The sequence below is a fragment of the Indicator indicator genome, chromosome 35 (genome assembly GCF_027791375.1).
Source record: "Indicator indicator isolate 239-I01 chromosome 35, UM_Iind_1.1, whole genome shotgun sequence".
NCBI classification, from domain to species: Eukaryota; Metazoa; Chordata; class Aves; order Piciformes; family Indicatoridae; genus Indicator; species Indicator indicator.
Window position 1 is genome coordinate 4,857,044 of NC_072044.1, and position 13,181 is coordinate 4,870,224.

At 50.5% G+C, this 13,181-nt stretch overlaps 1 protein-coding gene across 1 annotated transcript in view; it reads left to right on the plus strand.

Moving 5' to 3' along the window:
• KDM5B (lysine demethylase 5B) overlaps positions 1–13,181 on the plus strand; it is a 71,149-nt gene that overhangs the window by 41,651 nt on the left and 16,317 nt on the right. Inside the window, exons 13-18 of the mRNA XM_054395847.1 lie at positions 936–1,055; positions 2,854–3,048; positions 4,450–4,631; positions 5,487–5,611; positions 6,486–6,636; positions 11,077–11,191. Of these exons, the coding sequence (XP_054251822.1) occupies positions 936–1,055; positions 2,854–3,048; positions 4,450–4,631; positions 5,487–5,611; positions 6,486–6,636; positions 11,077–11,191 (888 nt within the window). The remainder of the gene's footprint in view (positions 1–935; positions 1,056–2,853; positions 3,049–4,449; positions 4,632–5,486; positions 5,612–6,485; positions 6,637–11,076; positions 11,192–13,181) is intronic.

The window sequence follows — 13,181 nt, forward strand, 5'->3', positions numbered from 1 at the left end:
CCTGTGCTACCTCCCCCCCAGAGCCAACCCTTGGCATTTGCACTGAATTCTGCTGCAAAGCTGCTAATGGAAACCTCTTTTATTGCAGAGATGCTGTGGTAGTTTCCATGTGTGTTGTATCTTCCTTGTCTAGTGTAATGTGCCAGTGTGAAGAGAAGGGCAACGGGATCGTTGCTTTTGGAATTGCTTGGCAAACTCTTCTCTGGAGATCACCTTAGCCCATGTCTGGTTCAGGAGCTCAGATGGGAAGTTTGGTCTCCACCTTTGAGGCAATGGCAGGAGCTCTTCCTGTGTCTGCCTGATCAGACACCAGTTGTTTTGGCAAAGCCCATTCTTCCATTATTTGTCATCCACATCCTCTTTATTTTTCCTGGCTAAGTTCTTAGATATTTAAAAACATTTTTTCATCAGTTTCCATCATATTCTGTGCTGGATTACTCATGGGAATTATGTCCCTTTACAACTTCATTAGCTTTTGGCTAGCTGACCTTGGGACTTTAAGGGAAATCTGCAAAAAGTAACAAAATTTGTGGTGTTCTCTAATCTTTGAGAGACTTCTGAATGGAAAGGTGCAGGCCGAGCTGCCTGCTTTCATGCTGGCTGTATAGCAGCAGCAGCAGCAGATTTGCAGCAGGATGAACTTTGGAGTAGATTCCAAATTGCTCTTCCCCTCCAGCTGCACATTGAGCAGAGCCTTGCCTGTGCTTCCCCCATGTAAGTGTTCAGAGGCAGTGAATTGCAGGAGGCACAGGCAGCTGACTCAGGCTGGCTTAGGGGGTGGGCATGGCTGAATGAAAGCCCTTTGCTTTCTAGGGCTTTGCTTTGAAGCTCTCCAAAGTCCTCACAGAAGTTACTAGGAACTGGAAATCCATTTTCTCTTCACAGCCTCAGGCCTGTTCAGCTTTGACCTAATGCTTGTCTGTCTCCTCTCCTAGGTTTATCGAACCAACCAGTGTGCTGGAGAGTTTGTCATCACTTTCCCCAGAGCCTACCACAGTGGCTTCAATCAGGGTTTCAATTTTGCTGAAGCTGTGAACTTCTGCACAGTTGATTGGGTATGTTCCAAACCCAGCTGTTCATTAACATTCAGTTCCAAAGCTGTTCCTCACTGCTGTGCAGCTCTAATTTACGGCTGATGCACAAATCCAGTCCGCAGATCAGAAGGAGCCTGGTCCTGGAAGCATAACGTGCTGAGGGTCTGTCTCTCATGTAGTGAGCTGTGGCCTTTTCTGTTTCCAGGGTGCTGGTTTGAAGCCACATGTTAGGGCTGGTGCATATTCTGCTGCAGGAGGCAGGCAAGGTCCTGTGCATAGGGAGGATATGTGAAGCACCACAGTTGCTGGAATCTGCTCCTTCTGTGTCCCCAAATTCCCTCCAAATCATCAAGAGGGGAAAGAACTTTCTCTGTTCATTGCACTGGGAGTTCTCTATGAGGTGCTTTGTAAGATAAAAAGCAAAGCCAGCTCAGACATCTTTTCTGCTGTAGCTGTGTAATTAAATCAGTGACACATTTAGCACCCATTAAGAACAGTTAAAGACTCTGAGAGTCCTCCTGAGGGAGAAAGTGAGAAGCAGAATTGCATCTGGTGTGAGTACAGCCTCTTGGGTAACAGAGGTCCTGCTGCAGGCTTTTAGGAAAGAGAACCTTCCCTAAAAGAGAAGGGAACTGAACATTTTAATGCTCCAGCAGGGTGTACAGAGCAGTGCTTTGGGAATGAGCTCATTGAAACCAGACAGGCACACAGGGGAATTGGTGGGTCCCAGGAATTCAGTGGCCTTTGCCTTTTTCTAGACAAAACCTGGTAAAGGATGTTTGCTGCAGAGTTGCAGGCAATCATTTCTCCTTCCAAGCAGATCTCAGGCACGCAGAGTTGCATGAGCCCTGGAAGACCCTTTGAAGCTACTCACACTTCAGATTACTCCTCTTAGCATTTCTTTTTTCCCCAAACCCAGGTCTGGGCTATTTGTAAGCACAGCCCATCTAAAACATTGAAAAAACACCACTGGAAAGTGGGAGATGACTGAAACTGGAGGAAAGCTTTCTGTGCTCTTTGCACATTGGTTGGTTTTGGTTTGGTTTTCTTCTTGGCTTCCTGTGAGGTTCACACTGGACCCTAATACCTGAGCTCATGTTCCAGCATTGCTGTGTGCCTGGCCACTGACAGCCTTAAAATAAAGCTACAAGTAACCTGCCCATCTCCTGAGGAGTTGTTTGCTCTTGCTGGGGTAGGTTGATTCTGTAGTGGTTCATGGAGTCAGCAATTTCTCCTGCCGCAGCACAGTTCATGTCCTACCTGAAACAGCTCAATCATTTGAGAAAGTCCAGTGTGCCCTGAGACCTGCCTTTGACAGGGCCCCTCTGGAGTGCTAGGAACAGGGCACATCACAGAATCATGGAATGGCTCAGGTTGGAAGGGGTCTCAGAGCTCATCCACTCCAACCTCCCCACCATGGGCAGGGACACCCAGACTAGACTCAGTTGCTCAAGGCCTCATCCAGCCTGGCCTTGAACACCCCTGGGGAGGAGGCATCCACAGCCTCCCTGGGCAACCTATTCTGGAGTCTCACTCCAGTTTCTGTGTGTTTTTAGCTTGGGTCTTCCTGAGCCTTCCATGGTTTCATGATTTAATTGCCCTTCGGGATGGTCTCTCCCAGGTGCTGCATCCTTGACCCCAGCTAAACCCCAGCAGTGTCCTCTCTAACAGCTCTGAGCAGCTCAGGGCCTTGACTTCTCTCAGCTTGCATCCTGAGTGATGAACATTGCTGCCAGAAGGAGCTGTCTTGCTCTCTGCCTGGGGTGGGTCCTGCAGTGTCATCTCCAGAGGAACTCCTGATCTCATGTTCTCCCTGCAGCTGCCCCTGGGCCGCCAGTGTGTGGAACATTACCGACTGCTGAACCGCTACTGCGTCTTCTCCCACGATGAGATGATCTGCAAGATGGCTTCCAAGGCTGATGTCCTTGATGTGGTGGTGGCATCCACGGTTCAGAAGGACATGGCCATCATGATTGAAGATGAGAAGAGGCTGCGTGAGAAGGTGGATAAGCTGGTGAGTCGCAGGGGATGCTGTCAGGAAGGAGAGCTGGAGCAGCAGTGTGAGAACACCCTGGGGCTTGTGCTCTGTTGTCAGCCACAGCAGCAGGGTGACTGTCACCTGGCACTGCCCTCACAGCCAAGAAAGCCAATGGCATCCTGGGGTGCAGCAAGAGGAGTGTGGCCAGTAGGTCAAGGGAGGTTCTCTTGCCCATAATCACAGAACACATCCAGGTGGAAGAGACCTCCAAGCTCATCCAGTCCAACCCTTGCCCCAGCACTGCAGGGTTAGCACCAAACCATGTCCCTAAGCACCAGATCCACAGCTGCTGGAACACCTCCAGGGATGGTGACCGCAGCACTGCCTTGAGCAGCCTGTTCCAATGTTTGAGAACCCTTCCAGGGCAGAAATATTTACTTACACCCAGCCTGAACCTCCCCTGGTGCAGCTTAGAAACATTTCCTCTGTTCCTGTCTCTTGCCACCAAGGAGCAGAGGCTGCCCCCTCCTCACTCCAACCTCCCTTCAGGTATTCTGCCCTGATGAGAGCCCCACCTGCAATACTGTGTCCAGTTCTAGGCACTCCAGCTCAAGAAGGACAAAAACTACTGGAAAGAGTCCAGTGCAGGGCCACTGAGATGCAGAGGAGCTTGGGACATCTCTCACATGAGGAGGGGCTGAGAGCTGGGGCTGGTTAGCCTGGAGAAGAGGAGGCTGAGTGGGATCTGATCAGTGGTTACAAATATCTAAGGGTGGATGTCAGGAAGATGGGGCCAGGGTCTTCTCAGTGGTCTCCAGTGACAGGAGAAGAAGTGATGAACATAAATTTGAACACAGGAAGTTCCATCTAAACACTTCTTCACTGTGAGGGGTGGCAAAGCTGTGGCTGTGCTGCCTCCATCAGTGCCAGAACAGCTCTGACTTGAGGAGAGGCAGCAAAGGGCAGGCTGCCTAGAGAGGTGGTGGAGTCTCCTTCTCTGGACACATTCAAAACTCACCTGGATGTGTTCCTGTGTGAGCTGCCCTGGGTGCTCCTGCTCTGGCAGGGAGATTGGACTCACTCTTCAGAGGTCCCTTCCACCCCCAACCATTCTGTGATTCAGAGGCTTAGAGCCCTACACAGAACCATCCTGAGCAGCATTGTTGGTTTCAGAGGACCACTTAGGTGAGGAGTTGTTTGTGGTACATCTTCAGCAGCTGCCCTTTCCCTTTGCTGCCTCTCCTCAAGTCAGAGCTCTTCTGGCACTGATGGAGGCAGCACAGCCACAGCTGACTTCCCATGAGTGCAGCTTTCTGTCTGCCTGCGTTTTACCTCTGATTTCTAACCTTCATTGTTCCTTTGATAAACTCAGCTGCTGTTGTTTTAGCCTGGACCAATGACCTCTCCCCTGGACTTTGCTGTCCCCCTCTCTTGCAGGGAGTGAGTGACTCGGAGAGGGTGGCCTTTGAGCTGCTGCCCGACGACGAGCGGCAGTGTGTGAAGTGTAAAACCACCTGCTTCATGTCTGCTGTCTACTGCCCCTGCAAACCTGGGCTGCTGGTCTGCTTGTACCACGTGGAGGACCTCTGCTCCTGTCCCACCTACAAATACAAACTGGGGTAAGCTTTGGAGAGCAACTCCCCTGTGTGCTGGGGGTGTGCAGTGTAGATGCTGTGGTTTGATTTAGTTCCTCCTCTGCTCTGCCAGTGGTGCCAGTCTCAGGATTCTGTTTCTCTCTGCCTTGTGCAAACACAGTGCACTCAAATCCCTTTTTGGTGCTGGCATACAAAGACTCTTTTGATCAGCATTCAGCCCTTCTTGCTTTACAGTGGCAAAAATCGCTGCATAAGTTAGTTTGCTTTTTTATTTGTAACACCCAGGTCATCATCCCTTACACCCAGTCCTTGCCAAGCAGTCATTGTTTTGCTTCCATTAACTTCCCTTCCTGTTGTCCTCTTCCCTTTCCTCTTGTTACATCTTTGTCCCAGATGAATGTAGCTTCTCTAAGACAGTGTCACAGTGGCTTCAGCTGTGACATTGAAATGCTTTTGGAAGCAGCACTGCAGATGTCTCAGGAGGAAAACAGCTTGGCTGTAGGCCTTAATCACTGTGGTGGCTTGAAATTACCCCCCCCCAGCTAATAGGAAATTACCCCCAGAGTAAATTTGAAAACCAACCAACCAAACAAAAAAACCAAACAAAGCCGAACTCAGAACTCGGAAACAAAGTGAAAGTTATATTTACAAAAGGAAAGCTAAAAATCTAGAAGTATAAAATGCGATGAATATGTACAAAATATATTTACATATATTTACAACTTAACAATCAGCAGTAACCCCCTGGGCAGTCCAGAGGGAGCATTAGCATCCCCTCTCCCCTCTCCCCTCTCCCCTCTCCCCGCTCCCCCAGGCACAGCTGCTCGGGGGCTGTTCGGTGTGCAGTGTTCTGCAATGCTGTTCCCGTGGTGCCTGCAGGTACCGCTACAGCCTGGAGGAGCTCTACCCCATGATGAATGCCCTGAAGCTGCGTGCAGAGTCCTACAACGAGTGGGCTTCCAACGTCAGCGAGGCTCTGGAGGCCAAGATCAACAACAAAAAGAGTGAGTTGTGGCCTGGTTCTGAGTCAGGTGCTGCCTGGGTGCAAGGACAGAAAAGATCTTTTACCCCTTCCCAAGGAGTGAAATAAAAATGGCTCCACACTGGCTTGGGAGTTTAAGTGGCAATTCTCTTCACAAGTGTATGCAAGAGGCACTCAAGTAACAGGGAAGCATTCACAGCCTAGGCTCAGTTCTTCACCTGGGCCTAGCAGCCCAAAACCTTCCAGAGCCTTCCAAAACCTTCCACCCCACTCAGCCTTTGGCCCAAGAGGAGGACAAACTGCCCAGGCCTAGACCCAGGCCTGCTGCAGGCTTCCCCAGGCCCAGTGGTGCAGCAGGAAATTTGCTGCCAGCCAAGGCCAGGAGAAAGCTTCTCCCCCACACACCATGAGATATAACAGCACACAGCCCAGGATGGAGAGAGGAGAGAGCTTTGGCTGCACCCTCCTGAAAACAGAGAGATTCAGGGAAACTGAAGAGAATTACAGATTCCAATCTCCTGGGACAAGCTGCCTGTCCCCCTGGGACTCTCTAGCCTCTGGAGGACTTTTCTGTATGGTTATACCAATTAACTCTTAATTTCCTTTAACCTACAACAGGGTGTCTGCCCTTCTGTCTGCTACACAACTTTAGATGACAGATTTCTTCCTGTTTAGCTCCTAAACTGTAGCACCAACCAAAAGCTCTTGTAGATAACTTCATGGTTTGAAGGCAATATTTTAGCTGCTGCAGTCCCAGAGATTCTGCCTGCCCATGTGAGGAGACTGGAGATGACTTTGACACCAAACAGAACTGAAGTTGAAAGAAAAATAGACTGGATGTGTTGTTATTCAGCCTTGCCAAAGGGAGTCTTTTAACTTGGGATCTCTCCCCAAAGGTCTCATCAGCTTTAAGGCTTTGATAGAAGAATCAGAACTGAAGAAGTTCCCAGACAACGACCTGCTGCGGCACCTCAGGCTGGTGACACAGGACGCAGACAAATGTGCCTCGGTGGCACAGCAGCTCCTGAATGGCAAGAGACAAACCAGGTAATGTGACTGGGCACCAAGGAGAGCTGCCAGTGGCCAGAAAGAGATGCCAGTGTTGTTCTGTAGGACTTGAAAATGGAAGTAATGCCTTTGTCTTCCCAAGAGAGGCATCTTCTACAGGGTCGTTCACACTGCTGCCTGTAAGAAGTTAAACAACCAGAGCTTTCAATCTCTGCTTCCTCTGTTTGTCAGCTGGGCTGTAAATTCATTCTAATGAGTTATAAATTCATTCCCTGAAAGGAAAACTTGTGTGGGATTTCCAGACAAAGCAGCGCCCAACATGATAAAGCTCCCAGTCCACTTGTCCTTGTGCCATGGGGATCTGTCTGTGGGGCAGGTGTCATTATCAGCATCAGACTTTGTGCCTTGTGGGAAAATAAAGTGTTTTAGCTCTTGGAGCTCCCCAGGGTTCAGTACTGGAGCCTGTTCCCTTTAATGTCTGTATGAATGATCTGGATGAAGAGATTGAGGCACCCTTGAGTAAGTTTGCAGATGACACCAAGCTGGGTGGCTGTGTCCATCGGCATGAGGGTAGGGAAGCTTTACAGTGGGATCTGGACAGGTGAGAGCCATGGGCCAAGGCCAAGTGCCAGGTTCTGCACCTGGGTCACAACAACCCCATGGTGAGCTACAGACTTGGGGATGTGTGGTAGGAAAGCTGCAGCTTGGAGAGGACCTGGGGGTGTGGGTTGGCAGTCACTGACCATGAGCCAGCAGTGCCCAGGGGGCCAAGAAAGCCAATGGCATCCTGGCTTGGATCAGACACTGTGGCTGAAGGGACAGGGAGGACATCATCCCCCTGTGCTCAGCACTGCAGGGGCCACATCTCAACTGCTGTGTTCAGATCTGGGCCCCCCCTCCCGCACTCCAGGAGTGACATTGAGGGGCTGGAGCATGTCCAGAGAAGGGCAAGGAGGCTGGAGAAGGACCTGGAGCCCCTGGGCTGTGAGGAGGGGCTGAGGGAGCTGGGGGTGTTCAATCTGGGGAAGAAGAGGCTGAGGGAGACCTGATTGCTCTCTACAGCTCCCTGCAGGGAGGTTGGAGTGAGGAGGGGACAGCCTCTGCTCCTGGGTGGCAAGGGACAGGAGCAGAGGAAATGGTTCCAAGCTGCAGCAGGGGAGGCTCAGGCTGGACCTCAATAAATATTTCTGCACTGGAAGGTTCTCAGACATTTGAACAGGCTGCCCAGGGCAGTGCTGGAGCTGTTCAAGCAGCATGGACCTGGTGCTTAGGGACATGGTTTGGTGGTGACCCTGCCGTGCTGGGGTGAGGACTGGATGAGCTTGGAGGTCTCTTCCAACCAGAGATACTCTGTGATTCTGTGACTCTGTGGTGGGAACACTGCATGCAAACACTGCTCTGAGAAGTGCTGGCCCTTTCTTTGGTAGCTCTCCTGTGAAATCTTCTAGCCAGGAGCTTTGCTCACAGAGTTTGAAGGCAGAGCCATGTCTGGGTAATGTCTTCTTTAAGAACTGGGTCTTGGCTGTCTGGTCCTGCTAGGACCCTCTGAGTCTGAAATGAGTTGAGTCAGAAGATCCAGAAGTACAAGGTCAGATCTCACTGCATCAGTGTGACTGTGACTCTGTGCTGACCTTTCTCTCAGGGGTCACAAATGACCACCTTCTGCTACAGACTTAACATGGCTGCATCTAGCCTGGTGGGAAGAGCCTGCCAGGAAAGTCCTGGGTTTATGCACGTGAGGGACAGTGTTGGACTTGAGCAATCATCTTAATGGTATGAAGTACTTCAGGAGAACTGTTCCTATCTTGTCCCATCTGGACAGTTTTCACCTGTTCCTGCTGCTGTGGACAACCTGCTGTTGGTCAGGGCAGCTGCTCCTGGTGCTGGTGCAGCTGTGTGCTTTCCTCAGCAGGAACCTTGCAGCTTCTCACTCCGTGTGCTTGCAGTGCCTCCAAGGCTGACTTGGAAGGACTTTGGGAGTAGAATGTTCAGCTGCTGTTTAGACAGGCTTCTCACAGCTGTGCTTGCCTTTCCTAGTGATCCTTGCCTAAGTCTTTGCAGCAAGGGCTTGATAAGAATTCACCTCCACTGTCTGGCAAACACAAGAGGGTGAAGCCTCTGTCAGTGATGTGAAAATAGGACAGGAGATGAAAACCTGAGCACTCCAACAGACACAGCTTGTGCCAGACAGGTCATTTCCAAAGCAAAGACTCAGGGCACTGCTATTGAAGGACTTGTCCACTCCTCATCTCTGCCTTCATTTATTCCTGAGCCATCTCTTCTCATTCTGGCATCTCAAATCCATGTTCTTCCATCCTTGCTATTTGCTCAGGCCTCCTGATGGTGAACCTGGAGTAGCAGCCAGGCCCTTCCCAGCTGCTCTGTGCCAGATGAGCTCTTCCAAGAGCTCTTCCTGCTCTTAGCATTTACCTGAGCAGCCCTCATCACACCAACTGCCAGGAATTGGTTAGGAATAAGGATTCTGCCTAAAGTTTGGTTCATGCTTTTGGCAAACTTTCCTTTATGGACTCAGCATTTTGTCCTGATCCTGAGCTTGGAAGGGTTATGCAGTAGGCTTGATTTCACTGGAAAGTTCACAGAATCACAGAATGTTAGGGGTTGGAAGGGACCTCTGGAGATCATCCAGTCCAACCCCTCTGCCAGAGCAGGATCATCTAGAGCTGGTCACAAAGGTATTCATACAGATGGGGCTTGAGAGTCTTCAGAGCAGGAGACTCCACAACCTCTCTGGACAGCCTGCTCCAGGCTCTGCCACCCTCACAGGGACAAAGTTTTCCTTTCTGTTCCCATGGCACTTTCTCTGCTCCAGCTTGCCCCCAGTGCCCCTTGTGCTGTCCTTGGCCATCCCTGAGCAGAGCCTGGCTCCAGCCTTGCACATTTTTATCCTCAGCAATGAGGGCAGCCCTCAGGCTGCTCTGCTCCAAGCCCCAGCTCCCTCAGCTGTCCTCACAGGCAGATGTTCCACTCCAGCATCCTCACTGTAAAGAAGTGAGGTAAGGAAGTTCATCCCTGTTAATCATGGCAGTTGGTGACACTCAAGAGTCTCCTCCTGTAGAGGACACACAGCAGGTGATGGGGAGAAAAGACCAAAAGAGATGATGAATACTGAGAGTAAATCTTGTGATTCTTGCTCACCATCTTCACTGCAGCAGCTGCAGAAATGCAGGAGGGCTGCACTTCCCTGCCTCCTTTGGTTCTTTCCAGGATAGGTGATTCCAGAGTCCTGACAGCTGCTGCTTGGAGGATTGCTCTGATGACTCTGGGCTCAGAGGACTCCTCACTGGCACTGCAGGGCACAGTGTGACAGCAGAGCAAGCACAAAGGGATTTTCTCACTGCCCAGCCCTTCCCTACTCCAGGTCTCAGGAAATGTTTTCTCCTTCTTAGAGTCTCCTGCAGGAGTTCAGAGACCTTGTGAGTCACTTTGTAGGGTGCAGAGATCTCTGTGGCTGGCACTGGGATGTTCTGGCTGTGCCTTTTTTCAGGCTGATGTAATTTCTGGTTATCAAAACCATCTTGGAGTTTGGATCTGTATGTGTGTGTGTGTGGACAAAGATCTTTATTTATTTATTAAACTGGAGCTTTTCCTGGAAGATGCTGCAGAACTTCCACCAAATCCAGTAAAACACTGCAGCCCAGAAGCCAGCTGCTGATGTTCCTGAGACCTGGAATTGATTTCATTGCTCAGTTTCCTGTGGGCTTTGGAGCTCCCAAGGTGATCTTCTCAAACCCTTTAAAATTACCTATTTTTAACTCAGAATGGGAAATGAAACTTTATTGTACAGTGTTCACATTCCAGGCCTGCTGGCACATCCTGCTGGGGGGTTGGTTTCCTCTTTTGTTTGTGGATTACATTGGAGCCAGCACTGTAAGAGATTTCTTTCCTTTTCTGTTTGGGCTTCTCAGGCCTAGTTGAGTTTAGAGAGGTTTTTAGTATTGGCCAATTTGTTAACACTTCTAAGCCACTAGTTGGACCCACAGCATTTAGATGAAAATGGAAATGATGATTTCAGCCTGAAGAGGATTTTTCAGAAGTGCCTACACGACCTGCAAATGTAAAACCCATTCAGAACTGGGATTTGTTCTCTTTAGCTATGGGCATGGGGAGAGCTTACTACAATAGCTATTGCAACAGAGCTGAATGGCTCATCCACAATTGTTTTGTGTTCTGGAAAGGAGCCTAATTTTAGTCCATAATAACCAGTGCTGCTCTTCCAAGGCTGAGTAGCTGTTCCCGAGTCCGTTTCATGTGAGTACATCCAACAAAAGCCTGCTCCGCTGGAGCCAGCTGAAGCTTCCCAGCTGGGGAAGCCCTGGGCTGCTTAGATGCTTTTGAATGTTCAATTATTTGTGACTGAAGCTTGGCTTACAAGGAATCACAAGCAGATGTTTGAGAAGTTGAGGTTTGTTCCTTTCCCTCTCTGCTGGCACCCAAGCAAGCTGAGCTGTGTCGTTGCAGGTACCGCTCCGGAGGAGGGAAGTGCCAGAACCAGCTGACGGTGAACGAGCTGCGGCTGTTCGTCAGGCAGCTCTATGCCCTGCCCTGTGTGCTCAGCCAGACCCCCCTGCTGAAGGTAACCTGCAGCATGTGAGGGGAAGGAGCAGAGCATTTGGCATACTGATGGATTTCACAGAGTTACAGAATGGGTTGGGTTGGAAGAGACTTTAAAGATCATCCAGCTCCAACCCCCTGCCATGGGCAGGGACACCTCCCACCAGCCCAGCTTGCTCCAGGACTCATCCAGCCTGGCCTTGAACCCCTCCAGGGAGGGGACAGCCACAGCCTCCCTGGGCAACCTGTCCCAGTGTCTCCCAACCCTCACTCTAAAAGAATTTCTCCCTAATCTCCAGTCTCAATCTCTCCTCTCCCAGCTCAAAGCCATTGTCCCTCATCCTGGCACTCCCAGCCCTTGGCCAGAGTCCCTCCTCAGCTCTCCTGGAGCCCCTTCAGGTACTGGAAGGCTGCTCTGAGGTCTCCCTGGAGCTTTCTCTTCTCCAGGATGAACAGCCCCAACTTTCATCTCCTACCTTTCTATTTGCTCCAAGAATAAACACCTTTGAAGCATAGTGCTGAGCAACATGCAGATGGGCTGCTGAAGAAGGGAGGTGTCTGCCCTGCTGGTATTCATGGTCAGCAGGTTTTGGTACTGTGCAGGGCAATCAGAACATTGATGTTGTACCAGGCGATGTGAAAGCAGCAGGGTGGCCTGGGTAGCTGCAGATAAGATGTTTGGGGTCAGTTAACTGAGGTCTCCTCTTCAGAATGAAGCTAGGTTGTTCTGAGAACAGTCAGAACTCCATCCTGCTGCCAGTGACAGGTCTCCCATTCACACCCCTGCCCTCCTTTCTTCACCCAGAATTGGCTTTCTCAGAGTTTTGCAATCAGATGCTTCCTCCTGCTGCCAACCCATGGTCCAGGAAAGCACAGAGATAACCCCAGCCACAGCTGAACACTTGTTCTAGCACAGGGCCTGCTACTGGTGGAGGCTCAGATCCCTTTGTCTCCCACCACCATGAGCTTGTGCTGCTGTTTTGCTCACCAGATGAGCAGCCCTCAGACAAGTTGAAAGTAATTTAAGAGTTGGGTTTGGAATTGGCCAAAATGTTGCATCCAAAAAAAAAAAAAACCAAACCCCAAACAAAAACTCCTACATAAATTCTGGACAGCTGCAAATCCAATCTTAAAGCAGAAAGACTTCACATATTTAGTCATAGAATCACAGAATGGCTTGGGTTGGAAAGGACTTCCAAAGGTCATCCAGTCCAACCCCTCCTGCAGTCACCAGGGACATCCTCCACTAGAACAGGTTGCTCAGAACCCTCTCAAGCCTCACCTTGAATGTCTCTAGGGATGGGACCCCAAACACCTCCCTGCGCAACCTGTTGCAGTGTTCCACCACTCTCATGGTGCAGAACTTGTTCCTCACATCCAGTCTAAACCTCCTCTAATCTGAAACCTTACCCTGCAGGCCTTTGCAAACAGTCCCTCTGCAGCCTTCTTGTAGCCCCTCAGGTACTGGAATGTTGCTCTGAGGTCTCCCTGGAGAATTCTCTTCTCCAGGCTGAACACCCCCATCTCCCTCAGCCTGTTCTCATACCAGAGCTGCTCCAGCCCTTGTCCCTGGGCCCTGGACCAGCTCCAGGTCCTTCCTCTGTTGGGGGTCCCAGAGCTGGACACAGCCCTGCAGGAGGTCTCACCAGAGCAGATGAGCTGTGCAGACTGGAGCCTGCTCTGCAAAGCGCCACCACACCAGATCTCATCATCCTCCACTTTCCTGAGGCTGTCAGCAGCTTGAAGCGTTTCTCTGGACAGCCCTGGCTGGAGTATTTGTGACTTTTAGAAGCAGGAGCTGCTGTGTCCATCTCCTGAACTATCTCTTCAGTGTCCACACAACACCAAGAGACCAGAGTGTTGTGTAACTGATTCAGGACAGCCCAGCTGAGTGCAGCTTCCTGACTGCTGCTTGTGGAGCTTTACCAGGTCTGCAGCAGGGGATCAGATTTGCTGTCACCCTGCTTGCAGTTATTTGTTTACAGGATTGCAGCTCTGAAGTTGTCTTGCTA